Genomic DNA, 21,062 nt, shown 5'->3' with positions numbered 1-21,062 from the left:
TGGGGGGCTCAGCCTGGGGAAGAGAAGGCTCAGGGGTGACCTCATCACTCTGCAACTCCCTGACAGAAAGGTGCAGCCGGCTGGGGGTCAGTACCTTCTCCCAGGGAACAGCGACAGCACGGGAGGACGTGGCCTCAAGCTGCACCAGGGGAGGTTTAGGTTTGACATTAGGAAGAATTTTTTCACAGAAAAGGTGATAAGACACTGGAACGGGCTGCCCAGGGAGGTGGTGGAGTCACTGTCCTTGAAGGTGTTTAAGGAAAGACTGGACGTGGCACTGGCTGCCATGGTCCAGCTGACATTATGTTCAGCCACAGGCTGGACTTGATGATCTCAGATCTTTTCCAACCTAACTACTTCTGTGATTCTTGCGTGTTCTGGCCCTGATTTGTCGCAGCTTAGGAAATGAACAATTGTTTGTGTAACAGTTTGTTATTGGAAGTATTCCAGAAGTACAATACTAATGTTTTAAATTTTTACCAAAGTACCTCTTATAATTTAATAGGCTGTACTTGTAGCAGGTAATGGAAGATGTTACCTCTTAGTTCCCTTTCATTCATTTTCTGTAGGAAACTCTTGAAGTTATTTTGTCAACAACAGATGTTAAGCTCCTACTAAATCTTCAAACGAGGCAGAATTTAAGTACCTATAAATTGAAGTCACAATAGTCCTCTTATTCTGTCTCTTCATTCAGAAATTACATATAGACAAAAATGAAAAAAATAATGTTTGTTTTATTTAACAAATCTTTGTTGAACAACATTTTGTGCAAATTAAGTTCTGAATCCTAAAAGATTTGTTACACCATTCTCTTTTTTTCTTCTCAAAGTGCACTTGGAAGTGCATTTCAAAATTACCTGAAGTAATACTTTCTTTAAGTAATCAGCTGACAAAGGGTAAAATCTATGTATTTAAAAGCAGACATGCACAGAAGTCTTAAAGCACACTTTGGACTGGTAATTGCATGCACATCTTAGCTATGTTATGCTGCTGTTGCAGTTGATACCAAGATTTTTATAAAAACAACAATCTTAAATAAGACTATATATTTTTGATTATGCTGTCTTTTGTGACAACATTTGTATTAACATCATATAGAACAGGATTGACTTTGAGGTTAATAGATGAATGCTAGCCTAACTTTAGAGTACAGAAACATTTTTGTAAGTGTAGGGAAAGAGACCTGTTTTATTTCACATGACCTTGAATTCAGCACTGCAGCAAAATTTTAATCAGGGCCGTCAGGTTTGCTGTGGTACACTGTTGTGCAAATACACCCAAAACCCACTGTGTGGGTTCCAGTCTTAGTGAAGGCAAGTTTAGCGTGTCTCATTTCTGGAAAGAAGATGAGAGGGATAACAAATACAGCACTTGCACTGGTTTGTAGGGATTTCTTGACATACCTAAACCTCATTGCTTGTTGGTTGAGGTCATGTAGATGTTAAAGCTTTACACTTAACACGTCCCTTCTCCGAATAAAAAGCAACCAAGAAAGCCAAAAGTGACCTTACCTGGATTCTCAGTCATCCTCCTGCCTCAAGGCACAATAAACTATTATGAAAACAACCTCAAAGGATGTTTGCATAACCTGTTCTTAAACCCTTAAACACAGATTCCACTCATTCCTCAAGCAGTCCAGTCTAGTCCTTAAGTCTCCTTTTTTGAATGTCTGGATTAAATACTTTTTGCTGCAGTTTAGCTGATTTATTCCAAGTGAATAGGGACAATGTTCTCTTTCTTTTTGCAGCATCCTTTTACACAAATTGAGACTTACTGTATTTTTGTTCAGTCTTTCTCTTTGTGTTGTTTTTTTATGAAAAGCATAGATTATTTCTTTTCTTTTAATCAGTTCTGAAACACAAGACTTTTTGTTGCTGTACCCCTCTAGCTCCCACCCAATCTTTTCACAATTTCCCAAAGTTACCTTGGTGTCAACTCTTCTGATTATGCATCTCAGCAGAGTGGATGCCTTTTCCAACCTCATTAACTTGCTTTGTTCTGCTTATGATCCGCTCTGCCTACTGGTTTCTTTTCTGCAAGTTTATTAAAACAATTACTCTTCTCTGTGCAGTTGATTTCTTGCTGAGTGCAGAACTTTGCACTCGTGTTTGTAGAATCCTCATCCTCCTGTTGCAATGTTTTCAAACTCTACTCTTGCTTCTCCTCTTGGCAGCACCTCCCAGCTGGGGGTCAGCTCCAGGTTTGTAAGTGTGGTCTCTAAATCTTTTTGCAAAGAGATTACAATATAGAAATGCACAAGGAGTTTTTGTTTGATGGAAATTTAGTATTTATGCATTTTGATATTATTTGATATATACTGTTAATAGGGATCCTCGAAGTACAACCACTTTTGCATCAAATTGGTGGATTTTCTGTCCAGATCAAATCTCCATATTTTTCTTATGAAAATGTCAATGAAACAGAAGAGCCTTGCTGAAGTGAAGATCTTCAATTTAATTATGTTTGTAGAACCAGACACAGAAAACTAGGTTGGTTTGATAGACTGTTATTAACCAATCATATTGGTTGTTATTTATAATTTTGGCTTTTTTTCAGGTATCTACAAATATTTTTTAATTCATCCAGGAATTTTAATCAAGTTGACTGGATTCTAATTTCCTGTTTGTTTGATTGTTGTGTTGTTTGGTTGTTTGGTTTTTTTTTCCTAAAGAAAAATACTCAGTCCTTTACTGGTCTCTTGAAACATCTGCCAGTTTTCAAAATAAATGTTGTTTTCTACCATTAGGTTCTAAAATTTGTGGAAAGGTTTGATTAGAAAATGGTAATAGACTTCCAAAGAAGAGAAATGCTTGGGCCATATATTAGTATTTAAACAAGTACAGACCTGTGCTCCTGTAAATTGTTTTTTTTTTTGTCTACTTTGTATGTGAGACAGCTGGAAGCTGTGCATATCCTTAGATTTGTCATGTTTTCCCCTGGGCTTTATACCTTGGTGGGGTTTTTCCGTGTAGATTATCCCAGTTCCAGCTTTGCTGCCCAGTCCATTCCCAACCTGACACTGAAGCACAATGCAGGAGCAAGCACCAGCATTCTCATCTCTTTAATGGCTTTATGCAGTTGGTACCTGAATTTTAAGATTAATTAAAACTGCAGTTTTAGTATGTTTGGGCTCTGTAAAAATAAAGGGGTATCCAGTGTTTTTAAACATAGAGAAGTGGTTCTTGCCTTTTTTTTTTTGTAAGGAAGCCTGGCTAGAGCATTCAACTAGAATCAACAGGCTGTCCCAATTTCCTTCTCTTCACACAGCCACCCATTTGTCCATATCCCCTTCTAAAAAAAAGAGATGTTGGTTCAGGAAAAGGAGAGGGGTTTGGGGTGCTGGAAGGTCACCTCCAAATACAGTCTCTACAGTTAAACAGAACTCTGTCTCACTTGAAACATATTTCTCTTTATTATAGCAAAGATCTATGTACTTCTCTGCTTAACATATTGCTTCTTTAAAAAAATGACTTTTACAGTGTGTGTTTTTATTCTTAACTTTAGTTAACAACAACTCTAACAATCTTTTGTTTGTTTGCTTCCGAAATCCAAGTTTCTAGTACAGATTTTTGGATCTACTTTGGGGGCTGACTACATGAAAGCTTGTTATTACAGGAATACATGATGCAGTGACTCAGTTCCTTTTTCAGTCTAACCCTTTTTAAAAGAGTGAGGCTAGGCTGATACTGGACTAACTGAAATAGCAGGAAGAATCCTTTTCACTTTGAAAGACACTGAGTCTTGTCCCAGTTCTCATGTTACGTTGACTGGTTGCTACAATTTTAAACTGCACTATTTCTCTCGACTGCAGGCAGAGCAAGAGTAACTATATGGGACATTTCAGTGAATGCCTGACAATAGATACACTTTGAGATAAAAGTTGCTGATACTTTAATATGTATCAGTGCTGTAAAAAATAGCTTTTTCCACCCTGAATGTATAGTTTTCTTTTTGATGTATTATTGATATACTGCATGATGAGGAGTCAGAGGAGGTTGTAAAAATGAATTTCTGATCTCTCAATTGCTCCCATTATAATCTTCTAGAGAACAGCAAGGAAAAGAACATAAATCCAATTGTAAATCAAACACAACTATATTTTACCACTGAAACCATATGTACATGCTAGGAAATGGCTATTGAATTTCTTAGTGCAAAGTCAGATCATTAAATGCAGGATGCTTTTGTTTGTTTTAAACCTAATTGCTCTAAAAATAGCCACTGATGCATCATTAAAACACAAAAATATATTTGGCCCCATTATTGTACAAGGACTGAAAGAATAAATAGGAATATCTCATGATCTTTCTACTAAGAGCTTGGTGACATATTTGTTTTTGAATAAGAAAAAGAACTATTAAAAATACTGTCAACAAACTAGCTATTTCCAAGTAATTATATACACCACACCTTCTTAATTATATGGCAACTTAAATATTTAAGCTATCAGATAATCTCAGAAAGATACTGTGAGACCTTAGTAAGGATTTGCATAATTTCTGAAGTCATGTGTTGTGAAAGTGCTGTTTCTAACCTTACAGAGCCTTATCAGGCTGTACAACATGAAATCAAATGAGTGACTGGTGGGCCATTTCTATATCAACATTATGCTGTAATGCAGGGTATTTTGTTTTTCCATATATCTTAAAAATATAAATTACCTGAGTGGTGCATGTTATTTTCCAGAGCTTTTGAAAACTCTTTGATCAATTGCATTCAAAATTTTCCATCAGAAAATATATGGCACAGACAACTATCAAGTTAAATTTTTGATTCTGCAAATGATCATTCTTTTCTTGTTTCCTAGTAGCAATTTTTCATAATATAAGTATTTCAGGATTTTTTATCTTTTCCCTATTTCTCCAGTTTTCACTGTTAAGATCTTCATCTGGGCTAACTGGAGTTGTGACTGTTTATCATCCAAGTATCAATCCCAGAGTTTTTGTGATCTAACACAGAAATGTTTCTGTATTATCTGGTTTTCTGTATCATCCTCACAACATACGACAAGGGGCTTTACATTTTATTACTATTACTAGTAATTGTAAGTTGACTTAACTCATGCAAACATTTAAATATATGCTTGAGTATGGTCCATGTCAAGTCTACAGAAGCACATCTGATGTAAATGCCAAGGATGGCCCGATGAATACCCTGGCTGCAAGTGACAGCTCCCCCAGCAGTGTGCGGGTGACCGATCCACACTCCTGTCTGCGGGCGGAGTTTTAGAGGTGGGCACCTTCCATGCTGTCCTGGCCACTAGCAGGCTTCAGCCAGCAGGGCCCAGAGCAGAGCCAGCCCTCTGGGAGGCTGTGCAGCTCGGCCCTTGGCCCCGTGCCCACGGGGCTGTTGCAGAAACTGCTGCTCACCCCTGGAAAAAGCTGTGCCTTGCTTTCATTCTGGGCCAGCAAACTGCTCCAGCAGCCCTGCACTGAGCTGTGTCCAGCCAGGCAGCAAAGCTGCTGAAGGCACCTCAGGATAAGGGGGTTACTTTTTTTAGTCTTTTTGCCAAAAATGTAAAGTGCAATCTCCTGCTGGCTGGCATGTTTTATCTTGGATAAGATCGTTTCTTCTCTGTGTCTTTAGTTCTGCCAGGCCCTGGGGTGTGCATATAAGTGGTTTTGTTCAGCTGTAGTTAGAAGTTGAAGAGTTCAGTATGAACTGATGACACCATAGCCTGAAAGCCATTCTGAAATTTGCATTAGTGATTTAGAGTTATTCCATTTAATCTTTTGGTTTTCTGTACCTGTGAAGTGTGAGAAGGAGAATGTTTTGGTTTGTTCCAAGGAATGAATAATCTATTTTCAAGACAACTGTCTGTCTCTGCAGGATACTAAGATAATGGCAGAAAAAACTTCCATGAAAGTGCATAGATAGAAGGTTCTTTTTTTTTTTTTAATAGTGAATAATTCTGGGCACTTAAATATTTTCTACATCACCTTTCTTTAAAAATTACGTTAATAACCAGTCAATAATGGACAAACTAATTTTTATCAAGAGTTTGTTTAAGGGTGACTGGCCCACAAATTACTAGATTCTTGTCAGCTGGTGGTCCATATTGAAATAAGTGTTAGGAAATCTTAGCCAATAAAAATCCTAGAAATTCTGCCTTTATGTTACAGAAAAGTCTACAGATTTGTACACAGTTAGAACATTTACAGATCATTTGGCCACTGTGACTTCTCACTGGGAGAAAATCAAGACTGACTGCATTTGCTTTTTAATTTGTGAACTGAAAACTTTAGCCACTTGTTTTTGTTTTTGAAATGATCTTTTGTATGTCTTTCAGTTGGTGAGCAGAGTGACTCTACATTTTCTCTACCAAGAAGTACCCTTCTGTCACCTTTGACACAAGAGTTCAAACCAATTATGACATAAATAGGTAAATACATAATTAGTTGGTGAGGTTTTTTATTGGTATTAGTCTCTGATCAGCTTATTCACAATGCTCCTCTGTCTCATTTCTTAAAGCAATCCAGCCAAATTTTATTAGCTTCCTCTCATATTATCTATACTGTGTTTTCTTGAGTGTCCCACTAAGATTAGAGTTCATCTTCCTTGGATACTTATTAAAAAAAGTTGCAAGACTATATCAGGAATAATTTTTGCAATAGCACTGAAACCTCTCTCTCTGAAAATTATTTAGACTAAATTATTATACAGACATATTTGCTTTTTCATGTCTACAAAATGTTGTTGACTGATGGTCATTTACTTAATTACATTGGTAATTGAAGTTCATATCCAGCTGCCTTTTACCTGACAAATACCCAAAACCTTTGGTCATTAACATTCAAGTGCACATTCTTTGTATTTGATGTTTTTTCACTTTGCTTCTATTAGTCCTCTGGGTCATTCACTTCTTCCCATATATTGTCTTGATTGTTTTTTCCCCAGCTGATTTTTAGTAAAGTATTCCAACTTTGGATCTCGTGCTTAATGGAAAATATTAAAATTGCTTACACAGCCAAGCCACTGGTGACCTCCATCGAATGATATGACCTTCCTCCCACTGTCTGTTGCTGTCTTCACATTCTCCCCAGTTTCATTGGTTATTTCATCTGTAGCTCGGTGTCTTTGTTTACTGAAATTATCTGGATGTGGCATGACTTAAAAAAAAGAAAACTACACAACACCACAAGAAATATGTAGAGAAAGGTAGACAGTTAATGCTGGAAAACTTGTGTTATTGTCTTTATTGCAAACTGAAATTAATTGTTGCTTTGCTCATGGAACCACATGAAATAACCTGTGATCCTTTTTTCCACCTTCATTCTAAGTGGGTCGCACTTCTTCCTGTGTTCTCATTTCACACATAAAGCTGAAAAAGTCTTTATTTTCACATCATTTATGTGCTATAGCACTTTTTGCATTTTGTACACTTTTGGATATATATTGAAGTAGAGTCTAATTTCCATGTTGTTTTATCCACTTTTGCTCTAAGGAAATTCTGTTCAGAAACTCATGCAATTAATAATGTCAACATGCATTTTTCCCCAGTGACCACTTCTTTTGTAATGATGCATGCAGGTTGTTTAGCTCCTACAAAACACGTAGGAACTGCTGTGTACTGATGACTCTCTGGTGCAGTGCCTTCTGAGTAAGATCTTTAACTATTTCTAGACCAGACTGTGCCTTTCTGCTCCAAAGCCTCGGGTTTATGTGGCTGCTGGTCACTGACAGTATAGGACCCTTGTCTATGCAGTGTTTCAGTCTGGAGCTGGAATGTGTACCCTGACATTGATGAAAGGTCATCTCTGGCAGAGATATCCTGGCCTCTGGCCGTTGCAAAGTCAGCAGACACTGAGGCTTGCTGCTGTATGAGAGCCTTCCCAAAGCCTGGTGTTCGCTGTGCTGGCCGTGTGACACACGGCCACTGTCTGGGACAGGTTCCTCACCGTTGGTGTGCACATCAGTAATGTAGAGGGGCAAGGCTCACCTCATCCTGACTCATGACTGCATTGTGCAGTAAAGGCAAATAAATTCTTATTTCTACAGAGCTGGGATGGAGAGTTGGGATTTGTCGGCCACTGGCTGCAGGACAGGCAGCCGTGAGATACTGCGATGCCAAGGGAGACACAGCGCTGGGCAGAAAACGAGAGGTTTTAGACAAGTGCTAGAAGGGACATCACAGCGAGGGTCAGGTTGGAGGGGCCCACAGAGGGTGCCCCGCTGGTCCGACCTCCCTGCTCAAGCCGGGTCATCCCAGGATTGCGTCCGGCTGCAGGGTACCGGGCAGCCTGTTCAGTGCTCGCTCGCTGCACAGCGAAGTTCTTTCTCAGGTTGGGTGGAACTTTCTGTGCGTGTTTCTGCCCATTGCCTTGTGTCCCATTCCTCGGCACCACCGAGCAGAGCCCGCTCCATGCTCTGACACCACCGCTTTATATACTGACACGCAACCGCCTAAATGCAGCAGCAGCGAAGGCAGCCAGGGCTGTGCCGCCCGTCCGTGAGCCCATCCCGACCTGTGCGGAGCCCTCAGGAGCCCATCCCGACCTGTGCGGAGCCCTCAGGAGCCCGCCCTGACCCGGCCCGTCCGGAGCCCGCCCTGACCCGGCCCGTCCGGAGCCCGCGCTGTGGCAGCGCCGCCGCCCGGCAGGGGGCGCGGCGGGAGGCGGGGCGCGCGCCGGCGCGGCTGCGCTTTGCGGGCGGCTGTAAAGCAGCGCCGACTGTCGCGCTGCGCTGGGCAGGGAGCGGCGGGGGCTGCGCCACAACAGAGCGGGGCCCGCCCGGCGCAGCGGCCGCACCGGGACCGGACCGGGGCAGCGGCCGCACCGGCACGGCCAGGACGCTGCGGCCTCTCGAGGTGCACCGCGCAGCGCCGCGGGGTCACCGCGGCGCCCACCGGGGCCGCCTCTACCCCTCGGCCCTGCGCAGGGCGCCGGCGGCACCCGCCCCTTCCCCCGCGGCCTCGCTGTCTCAGGTACGGGGGGCGGCGGGGACCCCGCGGGTGGGGCCGGGGCCGGGCGGGGGCTCCCCCGCTTCCCCCGCCCGGCGCCCTGACGGCAGCAGGGACCGGCGGGGCTGTGCGGCGGGTGGGAACTTCACGCAGAATGTATTTTTCCTTTTTTATTCAGCGCCTCGTTGACGCACAAAGCAGTGTCTTTGCTGCGGGCAGCCGCAGCACTCTCGGGGGTTTTGTCACAAATTTGTTACAAATTTTCCCCTTAGGGAAATGAGTTTCTATTTCTGTGCGTAATGGGGTTTATTATGACGTCATTTGTTTTGTTTGCGAAGTTAATGTTCTCTTAACCCATGTTTAAAAAAAAAATCACCATTTTCAGGTGTTTTTTTGCCTGATGAACAAGGAAGTAACGTTCATTCAGAAATGTAGGCCAGGATCTTCAGAGGTACCTAGGCTTGTCACTGTTGCAATGGGCAGCTGTTAAGGGTATGTACTTTTTAAGTGTCTGTGTTTCTGTGGTTAGGGCTGAGCATGCATTCATGGAATTTTCATGTTGTTTGAATAAGCTCTTCTATGCCTTGAAATGATTTTATTAAATCATAAGCAAGGCCTGGTTGCTTTAGCTGATTAAATGAGACCCTTAATTCCTGATACCCAAGTACTTCTCCAGAAGAGGACATAATGCAGGAGGTAAGAGTTGGCTGTAATTAGAATAATTTGATTCTAATGCAGTTATTTCAGAAACAAAGGTTTGAACAAAAAGATAAGAATTGACTGCTCATTGTGTAGACCTGGGTTTGTCATGGTATCTGTAGCATAAACTATTAAAGGAAAGCTGGGTTTTCAGGTGCAGTATAAGGTCTTACCTTGTCTTTGTTGTAACTTGTAGAAAATTCCAAAGGTCTATTAATGCTGGATACTTAGTAGAAAGCTTTTTCAGGAAAACTACTATTTAAATAGTTACAATGCTTTGCCAGTCTTAAAACCAGAAATGACATCTTCTTGTTGTTCACATATCCATAGTTCTTGCTGTCAGAACAATTTAAGCAATTTAAGTGTTTTTACACTTACTTTTTTTGGATAAAGGAACTGTCTTGGGGCAGGAAGGGAACAGAAGCAAACCCTGTTAGACAGGATGATGCTTGCTGATGTGCAAGGATTGATAGGGAAAGAAGTGATCTTGGTTTATTTGATAGAGCAAACATCTGGTCACCTGTCTTGTGCACTCATCCACAGTATAGAATCACCTATGGAATTCATAAGGTAGGAAAGGCTGTAGGAACATTTTATGGTTCACTTTAATTAAATAATAGTGTACAAGGCACCAAGCTTCCTGTTTGAAAGCTCTTGAAGTCTCACATATTTAAAAATCTGGTTTTTATTGATGGTTGAAGCCCTGGCAGCTACAGATGAGATTGTGTCTGATGGTGAACAACAGCTCACTGCATTCCTGCGCATTTTGCATGTCCTTTCAAAATATAGATGAGAACATTCTGACCTTTCAGAAATAAGTCTTTTATGAAGCAATGGCTTTTGTAAAAGTGTATTAAGAGTGTATCTTAACACGACTGTGACTCGCAGTTTATATTGGAATTAGTAACTTTGTTGACCTACATAACCAGATCAGTTATAGCAGTTGCTTTTCACTGGAGGTGGCTGTGTTGCAGTAACGTTTAGCTGAGAGCAGTTGCTGCCTTCTTTTTCCAAGATGTACAATCTTTCATTTCAGTTGTTTGTATTTCCTCTAATGGTGAGGACATTCTTTTGAGAAGATAGAGGTGATAGTTCCCTCCTCCATAGTTGATGTATGATAGAGGCTTGCATGTCAAGCAGTTGAATAAATGGGAAAATTGAGGGGGGAGTGATGATGGGATGGGGAACAGGATGATTTAATTCACAGGTAAACAATGGGGATAGTACAGAGAGATAGATTTGCCATAGGCAGATGTTGTGTAAAGGGTTCCTCATGGCTTTCCTGATGTGCAGTCTCCTTCAAGTGAGTTGTGAGCAGAAGTTTGGGTTGGTGAAAGAAACATTTTCTTGCTTTCCTTCTACCCCATTAGGGTTCTCTGCTAGGTCTGACCTGAGCCCACCAAAAAAACCACCAATATGTACTTAACCTTGAAGGAAGTTCACTAGTTAAGACTTCAGCTGTGGATACATTTTGTTTCTTACAAGAGCACTGTAAACTTTAGCAGCTACACCGGACAAACTTAGGGGACTACAACTTTGAGCAATTATACTATCCTTGTACATGTATCCCATACAATATTACTCAATATGCATGTTTATAAATCTCTTTTCAACCTTACTGATGTGCAAACAGCCAAACCGCTACAGATCTGGTGATAAAACAGGATTATTTTGTTGTTTCATATAGTTTATGCTATTTGGAAAAGGAATTGCTCTAAATTAAAATTATATCTTCCTTACTAAGTGTTTACCAAGTGAAATCTGAGAAGGCTGGTTCATGACTTTACTAGCAAGAGGCCAGTAAGGGCAATTTACTTGTGTCTTTTTTTTTTTCCAATACAGTTTAGTCCTAATATTTGACTGCTGTTAGGTAAAATGTTTACTTTTGTCTCTGCTGGGTGCAGAGTGGAGAAGTCTGCTCAGTTTAGTATCTATAAAATCCCCTACTTCTCATAGGTTTCCTGAAGAACAGCATAAAACTGTCCTAATGGTTAATTTCACAATTCTCACTTGAAAGGTTCTTACTAGCAGCTGTGGCAAAGATCATGTTTAACTTTGCTTCTCAAAGATTCATTGAGAAGTGTTTGTAAAATGACACTACATCAAGAAGAATTACACATACCTCAAAGGTCAAAAATGTCAGGGGGACTAAGAAACATTTTTTTAAAATAATTTTTGATTGCTGTGTATCTCAGAACTTTCCTAGCTATCTCGGGAAGGAAAATTTCTAGTTAAGATCTTAAGTTCTAATAAAAAATTGCATTTTGTCACAATTTTATAAAGCTGCAACTTTTTATTCCCAAGTTCAATGCTGTTATGTTTGTCTTGGAGTTCACTGAAGCCAAAACATTTCTGATTGCCAAATCATAATGCTTCTATCTTAAACCCATGATTTACATAGTGTTAATGTAGCTAACTGATTTAAGCCTAGGACATAGCAAAGAAATGTCTAGACTGAAAAATGTGCTTGTGAGCACCATTTTTGTCAGATATACCTGCTTGCATCCGTCGTTCAAAGGCAGACAGATTCCTTGTCCAGGTGGGTGTGTGCATGGTGATGCCTGATTCAGGCTGGGATTTCCTTGGGTACCTTTACTGCCTTGGACTGACTCAATGTACTGCAGCACAGCTCACCTGTGCTCAGAGGGCTCTGCATCTAACAGGAGGTGCTTGCAGCTGCACATGCTCTGTGCATTTTGTCTGTTCCAGCTGGAGCAGGCCATAGGCCCTGTCCTGAAGAGCTCTTCAGTTTGTAGCTGTTGTGTACTGGGCTCTGTTGGACGAGGTGAGACAGACACTTCAGTAGTCTCTCCCTAGGAGTACAGTGCTGTTCAGTCTCAGAGGTGAATGGCAACATGGCACAACAGAGGCATTCTGTACCTGTCCTATAGGTGGCCTGACATTTCTATTACAAGATAATCACATAATGAATTGACTTAGGCATCAGGAAGCAAACCTTGAAGATCCCAAAAGAATTTTTTGGGGGATAAAATTAAGGAGACTTTGCTGGTGCAGAGGTTGGATACTGTTCATTACAGTACTTGATGGTACAGTTACTGGGGTCTGACTTTGAGATGACTTTGTGAAGGTTAGTAAGGATAGTACTGTACTTGGAATAACACTGTTTTACTTCAAGAGCAGACTTTCCAAGCCAGTGATGGTTCCTAGAATTGCCTGCAAGATGTGGATAAGCCTGCCTGCATTGCTGTGGCTCATGTAGCTGTAGCACCTCTGCAAAGCACAGGCAAACCCTTCTGTCTGGGCTGGATGTAGTGGGCTGGCTTTGGGAGCCTGTAAGCAAGAACCTGTTTCCAGAACATTATGATGCAGTTAATAACTCATACTGTGTATGTTGCTTTGAATTACTGTACCTTTCTGTAGGGCAGAATGTGAGTACTCTGCTCAGAGAATTCATCAGTGATTTTGTCATTCAAAAATGGAGTCATCACCATGTCTGCATTAAAGCACAGAAAGGAAATTAAGAGTGGTTTGCAATAATATTTCATATTGTCCTGTGAATAAAGATAGAAAATATCAATGTAAACACTATGGAATTTTAGATTACCTTCTGACTGTTGCTATTTTATAAAATGCATAGATCTTTAACTTATCAGTTGCTTTATTTTCTGTTAAAGATTAGAAGACCAGTATGTAGGATGCTAAAATTTAGTAGTTAAAACAAGCTTTAGAAGAGCCCTGTTTTTCTAATGAAGTGATAAAAAGTGAAGAACAACCAAAAGTGAAGAATGCAATAAAATTTTGAAATCTGATTGCACTTATTTTCCTGATAGTGGAAGTGAATATTAGATGTTTTTCTTCTTGTCACTTACTCTGCATTGGACAGGCATACAGGTTGTCCCTGCTTGATAGAAATGAAATGTATAACACAGGACTGCCTCTTTTAGGAAAATGAGTGGGGATTTTTTGGTGATCTGCTCAGTGAGTTCCTTATTTTGTTGAAGCAGCAGGGCATGATAGCACCGAGGTTCAATGTCCATGGGGTTGAGTTGGGGGTCAAACTTCTGAAGTGGCTCCTGAGCCTTCTGTCAGCCTCCAGCGTGTCAGGGCCAAGCAGGAATTGGTCTTGCTTGGCTGCCTGCACTTGAGATTGGAAAGTAACAGTGCTTAGGTTTTCTCATATTGCTGAAGTCCTTGTGAATTTTATAACCTTTTTCATTTTCTTGTTTCTCAATATATCTAATGGAAAAGTCTTGCTAAAAGAATAGGAATACATCTTTTTAATGAGAGGAAAAAAAGATTTTCTCATGAATTTAACAGTACGAGTATTAGCTTGTCAGTAAAAATAGTGTTAAAAGTAAAATCAAATACAAGCTGCATATCAGGGAAGGGAATTAATTTTAAAAGTTAGTTGGTAGTTCAGTGACCATATGCAAAGAAAAGTTAGAACTGAATGAAGGGACAAAAAATGCAAGGAGATTTTTTTTATAGGTGGTGAAGGGAGTTGACTATATTTTAGAATGTGGCTGAAAATACATTTTCAGGGTAATGATATATTAGGTCACATGTATTCATCAACAAAGTTTATACCAAAAAACTGAGTTATATGTTGTGTAATGAAGCATTTTACTGTTCTATAGTGCTGCAATGCTACATACTTTTTGATTGCTTATAAAGAAATTAATTATTAATGACAAAATCCTTTGCTCCATCTTATAACTCAAATGTGTTTTGTTTTGATATGTGGTCATAAACTTGCTGTAAAGACCTCTTTAATCTTGTTTTTTGACTTAGCTATTTCCAGGGACTTCCTGGTTTGCATGAATTTTCTTGCACAGCTGTATGTCTTGGAATGATTAATATGAATGTTTTTAAGTGGTGAAAAGAATGGATAAAAGCCGCGTACACTTCATAATTCTAAATAGACATACACCTGAGAGGGCAACTTAGAATAACCGTTTAGTTTTCAGGTAGCTGTCTTAACAGCTCTTCATTGAGTCATAATGGCTTAAAAGAAGATAATAAATCAAACCTTTGAGAGGAAACATGGGGGACTAAGGCAATAGGCACATGTTTTGATTAGGAAGGAGGAACACTAATTCTGATTGAGCTTACTTCATCTTGCTGCTTTTTGAAAAAGCAGACTACTTTTAATTAGAAATAGATATTGCAGGAACTTCTAATGTTTTAACAGCAGATGATCTCATACTAATGACTCAATTATTTGCATATTATTTTTGTAGTCCTTCTTAAATTTTGTCTTCAGTGCAGAAGAAAAGTGGGCATTTATGTCTAACCACTGAATATACTTAAAATGGACTGAAATCTAGTCCAGCCTTTGTCTTTTTTGGTCAAATTTTTTGTTTGGAAGTTTGTAATAACATTTCTGAATAGTGAAGGAATGGATTATTTGTCATTGTTGATTGCTGTCATTCATTTCAAAACCACTCCTGTTTAAGCTGTTGTGTAAGTTTGTAGTTGAAGGCAGCAGCTCTCCTGTGAGTAAACAGTCCTTCAGCATCTCTATTGGTTAACAAAAATGAAAAGCTCTTGGTTATTTGGTTGAATTTCCATGGTTGTAAGAGTAAAAGTATACAAAATGTTTGATTCTATGTTAACTGTCTAATGTATGTAGGCTGCCTGTTGGAATAAAACAAATCCAGTAGATAATGTTTCAGATGCACTAGTTTTCACTGTGATAATTTCAGTTTTTTGCCATATTACAGTAGTTTCTGAGGTTTCTCAAAGTGTAAATGTCATTGCACTAATTTTTTGCTGTAACTTAAATAGCTATATCTGTATTTCAGCACATTGGCTTCTGCACTAAAGTAAACAGAGCTTATGCAAAGATAATCACATTCAGCATGCAGAATTGTCATACTGATGGAGATTCCTCCACTTTAGTTTAACAATAAAAAGGAGAGGGGTTGCACTCCAATGAGTAGAACAGAATCCTTTGTAAATCAGCCCTTGGTTGTGCTCACATAAGGAGAAAAGGTTCAGATTTTTACTTCTTAAAAAAAATTAAGGGGTCAATTCTCTTTGATTCTGAAGTTATCATGTTAAAAGGACAGGAAACAGTTATGTATAGGCTGGACATGTACTGTATGCTGGCAAGTTATGACTGTGTTCACAGACATTAAGTTCTGAATGAAAAAATATTTTTCCCCCAAATTGAAATATTTTGTGGATTTTCTAAAAAAAAGTGTAATGAAATAGAGGGTTGTTGTGGGAGAGTCTGGGTTGCTTTTGGACTGGGGTGAAGACTGACTAGACTGTTACATTTCTGTAAAACAGTGGTGCATAAATAACAGAGCTTAAAGGTGACCTTGGGAGGATGAGAAAAAGGACTATGTACTTTTTGTTCTGTGTGCTGGTGGACGCTCTGAATGCTGTATTCCTGTCCTTACTAGAAATTGGATAAAATGGAAGTCTTGGTCCTTATCTTTTCAAAGAAAGATGGTGCGTGTGTGTGAGGGTATGGATGAGCACAGTGAGGACTGTCTAAGAGCTGGAGGTGGGAAGGGTAGACAGCAGAACTCCACAGCTTTGGTAGTCTTTGCCTTCTAGGTAGACTTTTTGTATTCCTAATGTTTAGTCTAAGTGTTTTGTCCAATTTTGGAACTTCTTTTTTTCAGCCCTAAAGAAAAAGGTAGCCTTATATAATACATTCCACTAAAACTTACTGCTATAAAGAAAGTAGTGCTTTGATGAAGTAAGAACTGCTTGTCTATACTGGCAAGAGGAGGTTTATTCCAACTTGCATGAATGTAGCTTTTGACTTGCATGTGAGATGTGCCTGTTTGCTGTAATTCCTAGAGAGAACAGCAGCACTCTCTTGTCAGAGAATATAGGCCTCATATTTAACAGTAGTTGCTATAAACGTTTGTAGGACTTCCAGTGAGAACATTCAAATGGGGCTTTTCAGCTGGGGTTCTAGGATCCAAAAGGTTCTTGATCTCCAGAAAGATCGTCTCAACTTACAGCTTCTGTAGGTGTTAGTTGTGCAGCATTGATGCCTTTTGCAAAGTTTTTATCCCAGATAACATCTTATGGAGTGTAATAGTTGCTAGTTGCTTATGGCTATGAAGAGAACACAGGTTGCCTGGGATGATGATGTGTCAATTTATACCCATTGTAAACTGAAATAAGTAACTCTTTAGGGTCTGTTAGGAACAGCTAGCTCACAGCTGCTCCTGAAAGCATCAGTATGTGGAGCAGTCTAAAAAATTATTATTTAAATCTGTTCTGTAGTTTCAGTCTTGTATTGATATGTTCTATGACAAAATAAATGAGTGTTAAATATTAGCACTGCATGTAAGGATGCATTAGCATTTTGAAGACTTTGGAGATTCAGGCAGACGATTATGGACCTGAGTAGGCAGGGCTGCTTAACCTGCCACAGATCATAGAACCATCATAGACTGGTGTGGGTTGGAAGGAGCCTTAAAAGTCATCCACTGCCAAATTCCCTGCCATGGGCAAGGACACCTTCCACTAGACCATGTTGCTTGAAGCCCAGCTTTTCCATGAACTCTTCCAGGGATGGGGCATCCACAGCTTCTCTGGGCAACCTGTTCTAGTGTCTCACCACTCTCACAGGGAAGAATTTCTTCGTCATATCTAATCTAAACCTGCCCTCTTTTGGTTTGAAGCCATTCCCCCTTGTCATTACATGCATTTTTCAGAAGTCCCTCTGGAGCTTTCAGTACCTTTAGGTACTGAAAGGTGCTGTAATGTCTCCTTGGAGACTTTTCTTCTCCAGGCTGAGCATCCCCAGTTCTCTCAGTCTGTCTTCATAGGACAGATGGTCCATCCCTGGGAGCATCTTCATAGCCCTTCTGTGGTCTTGCTCCAGCAGCTCCATGTCTTTATGCTGGGAGCTGCAGAGCTGGACATGTTAGTCCAGGTGGAATACAGGGACAATCCCCTCCCTTGACCTGCTGGCCACACTTTTTTTGAGCCAGTCCAGGATATGATTGACATTCTGTGCTGCAAACACAGTGTCAGGTCATGTATGCTTCTCGTCCAGTAACACCCTCTGAAGTTCTTCCCAGAGCTGCTCTCACTCCTCTCTGCCCAACCTGTATTTGTGCTTGGGTTTGCCCCAGCCCAGGTCCCTGCGCTTAGCCTTGTTGCACTTCGTGAGGTTCATGCAGACCAACTTTTCAGGCCTGTCAGGGTCCCTCTGGGTGGCTGTTGCTGCTGTTTCTAGAATAGCTGAGATGGTTTTTGTGGTTTCGTGCATATTCCCAGCTGTGCTGCTTAGGCAGCCTTATTCCACTCTGGGCATTGTTGCACGTGTTTTCTTCAGCAGCCTTTTGATAGTTCAGCACAACTTGCTGTAAGCTGTCAAGTATCCACTATAGCCTATGCAGCTGAGGCATAAATCCCCCTGATACTAGTTACAGTAAAGAGTTCCAATAGTTATCACAGTGGGAACCAAATTGTTTCATCATTCCCTTTTGGGAATTTAAACCAAAGGCTGAGATGGCAGATGAAACAGATTGAACATGGATCTATTACTGAGGTTACTGTTGTCTGTGTCTTCCAGTACAAAAGTATTTCTTTGAGGTTAATGTTATACATTGGCAGCTTTATATTTTTGCGGAGGGGGGGAGCCTGCCCAATAGCGACTGCTATGAAACGTATGCTATGATGTACTCAGTTTCTGTCATAGGGCAAGAGTCAAAAGTACATGGACTGAAAATAGCTTTGTACACTGTACAGCTAATGTGTGGTGGTTTTTAAAAGAGACTCAAGGTAATAAATGGATTTTTATTGCTTTGCCCCAAAATAATAACAGTTCAAAATCTCTTATGTTTCATTCTTTTCATGTCAGAAAAGAAGGATGAATTCTAAGTAACTGACTTTTATAGCTCAACTGACACCATACAACCCCATGTATTGTGTTGAAGTATTTATTGTCCATGTGTTCTGCTGCAGGGGAAGATACAGGCCTTATTTAATAAGCATGCATTTTAGTTGATGGCTATGGGAGCTATTTAGCCAAAACTCAGGTAACTTCTATAAGCAGTAGCCTGTAACTGCCTTGCTTGAGTATCAGTAAAGCAGACATCATCGGTTTTGCAGGTGACACAGACCAGTATTTGCTGTGTGAGAGTGATAATGTTTTCACTGACCATAAGAACTTCCCTTCAATACAAATTAAAGAGTTCTCTCTTAATGAAAAAGTACATTGTCAAGGAGTATTTTTAAAATACTGAAACAGTTGTGTTTTGGTTACTGTTGTTTTGCCATTCCCACTGGGAGATTAGTCCTAGCAGTAAATGGGTTTTTCTTATTTTAGCTTTGCTTTTAATAAAATCGAATGCTTCTTTTCTTGATGCTTATCTGTTTTGTTTTCTAGGCCTTTCTTAAATCTTTCCATGTCTAAATGGACTCCTGAATGTAATATAGTTTATACTCTAAAAGCGGATATGAAGAGTGAAGTTCCTTCTGATGCACCAAAGAGACAGGAGAGTCTGAAGGGGATCCTCTTGAACCCTGAGCCTATTGGGGCGGCCAAAAGCTTCACTGCAGAAGTTGAGATGATTGCCAGTAAAGTAGGGAATGAGTTCTCTCACTTGTGTGGTGATTCTCAAAAGCAAAAGGACATGAATGGCAACCATACAGACCAAGAAAAAGGTATTGTGGTGCGAAAAAAACGCAAGAGCCAGCAGGCTGGTCCTTCATACACTCAAAACTGTCCTGATAAAGAAAATAAAGGAATTTTAGGATTGAGACAGCATCTAGAAACACAGAGTGAAGACAATGATTCTTCTTTTAGTGACTGTATCTCATCGCCTTCATCTAGCTTGCATTTTGGAGACTCTGACACAGTAACATCTGATGAAGAAAAAGATGCTCCTGTGAGACACCCTCAGGCAGTGTTGAATACTCCAAGTAGAACTCACAGTGCAAGGTCACAAAAGTGGCCTCGGACTGAGGCAGACTCTGTACCTGGGTTATTGATGAAAAGGCCCTGTTTTCACAACAGTTCTTTAAGAAGACTTCCATATAGGAAGAGAGCTGTGAAAACAAGTTCATCACAGCGGACACAGAACCAAAAAGAACGAATTTTAATGCAGAGGAAAAAGCGGGAAGTGTTAGCTCGAAGAAAGTATGCTTTACTCCCCAGTTCTAGCAGCTCCAGCGAGAATGATCTCAGTACTGAATCTTCTTCCAGTTCATCTACTGAAGGGGAGGAAGACTTGTTTGTGTCACCTGGTGAAAACCACCAGAATAGCACAGCTGTTCCTTCAGGTAAAACTGAATTCCTGGGGTATTTTGTGTTAGTTACCTTTCATCGTGTATAATAGGCTTTTGTATAAATTCTGTGCAGTTTTTGAGGTTAATACTACAGATAGACTTACTGTAAGTACTGTGAACATTGCAACCTAAATTCTTGATGGGAGAAGTACATTCAGATCTTAGAGTAGAATTATAGCAAATCTAAAATCTTGAACGTAAAAGTTAATGGCATCTAAAGCACATAGTGGAAGGTTGCTCAGTCTGATTAGTCACATGCTGTTGAGTTGATCCATTTTTATTGTTTTAGCTGTTGAATTGTGTTAAAAATTTTAGCTTTGAACTAATTGTAGTAATAATTATATTTTCAGAATGTAGAAATATCTGCTAATATTTAACTGCTCTTGACAATTTAGAAAAATATAAAAAAAAAAGTCCATTGTTATAAGAGCTGAAATAGGAGTCAGTTGAAGGTAGCTTTAGTACTGAGATAATGAGAGAAAAGTATTATATATATACCAAATGATTTACCCAGATAAACTCAGTGCAAGGCAGTTGATTTACACAGTTATTTTTCTAATATGTCTTGTCACAGTATCTGAATCCTTGAGTGCTTGGAGGAAGACTTTTTGGGGGATGTTTTGGTTTGGTTTGGGTGTTTTTTCCTGGTTTGTTTGTTTGTTGTGTTTTTTTTGTTAATTGGCAGATTTTTTTGGACTTCCTTGAGTGTTAAATTTGCCAAGTGAAAGTAGTTCTGCATTCTGTTTTATTTCAGCTTTTTAGAGAGCACGGGGAAGTAGATAGAACACAGCATGGTGTTAATCTGTGCAACCATGTGTGACAAATATGTTTTAATAAGTGAAACCATATCTCAGGCTGTGCTGATCATTCCTCTAAGAAAATGTGGCTGGAAATAAAAGGACAGGTTAAAAAAAAATGTGAATGTTCATGTTAGGGCAGGATTTATACTTGAGCAGAACCAAAGTACTAAGGTCTAGATTATGGCTTGTTACTCACTGCAGTAGGAAATAATGTCTGTGATGTTTAAATACAAGAAGTAAAGCCTGTAATGTGAAAATCCTACTTATGCAGTATTAGGGCTGGGCATATATAACTCTGAAACAGAAGAATTATTGCACAGCCTTAATTATCTTAATGCATATTTTTGGGAATAGACATTAATTAGTCCTAAAAAGTTACATTTGACATGTGTGTGTAACCATATTGAAGAATATGATTTGTAAATAATAAATAA

At 39.8% G+C, this 21,062-nt stretch overlaps 1 protein-coding gene and 1 long non-coding RNA gene across 7 annotated transcripts in view; both read left to right on the top strand.

The window, feature by feature from the left end:
• The first annotated feature begins 19 nt into the window (after positions 1–19).
• Positions 20–6,966, top strand: LOC128794725 (uncharacterized). Its single transcript, XR_008433242.1, has 3 exons — positions 20–86; positions 6,290–6,382; positions 6,898–6,966. It is a non-coding gene; the product is annotated as an uncharacterized LOC128794725 (long non-coding RNA).
• Positions 6,967–8,851: 1,885 nt separating this feature from the next.
• The window catches only part of RNF111 (ring finger protein 111), a 44,753-nt gene continuing 32,542 nt past the window's right edge, over positions 8,852–21,062 (top strand). For 4 of the 6 annotated variants that reach the window (XM_053954603.1, XM_053954601.1, XM_053954604.1 and 1 more), the window contains exons 1-2: positions 8,863–8,923; positions 18,927–19,822. In XM_053954603.1, coding sequence (XP_053810578.1) covers positions 18,946–19,822 — 877 coding nt within the window. In that variant the 5' untranslated portion in view covers positions 8,863–8,923; positions 18,927–18,945. Of the gene's footprint in view, positions 8,924–9,185; positions 9,392–18,926; positions 19,823–21,062 lie in introns of those variants that run through there. The other 2 variants (XM_053954605.1, XM_053954600.1) reach the window with 2 other exon arrangements.

Source organism: Vidua chalybeata, chromosome 13 (assembly GCF_026979565.1).
Source record: "Vidua chalybeata isolate OUT-0048 chromosome 13, bVidCha1 merged haplotype, whole genome shotgun sequence".
Lineage (NCBI taxonomy): Eukaryota > Metazoa > Chordata > Aves > Passeriformes > Viduidae > Vidua > Vidua chalybeata.
The sequence above is the reverse complement of the archived record's forward strand: the minus strand, read 5'-3'. Positions and strand labels throughout refer to the sequence as shown.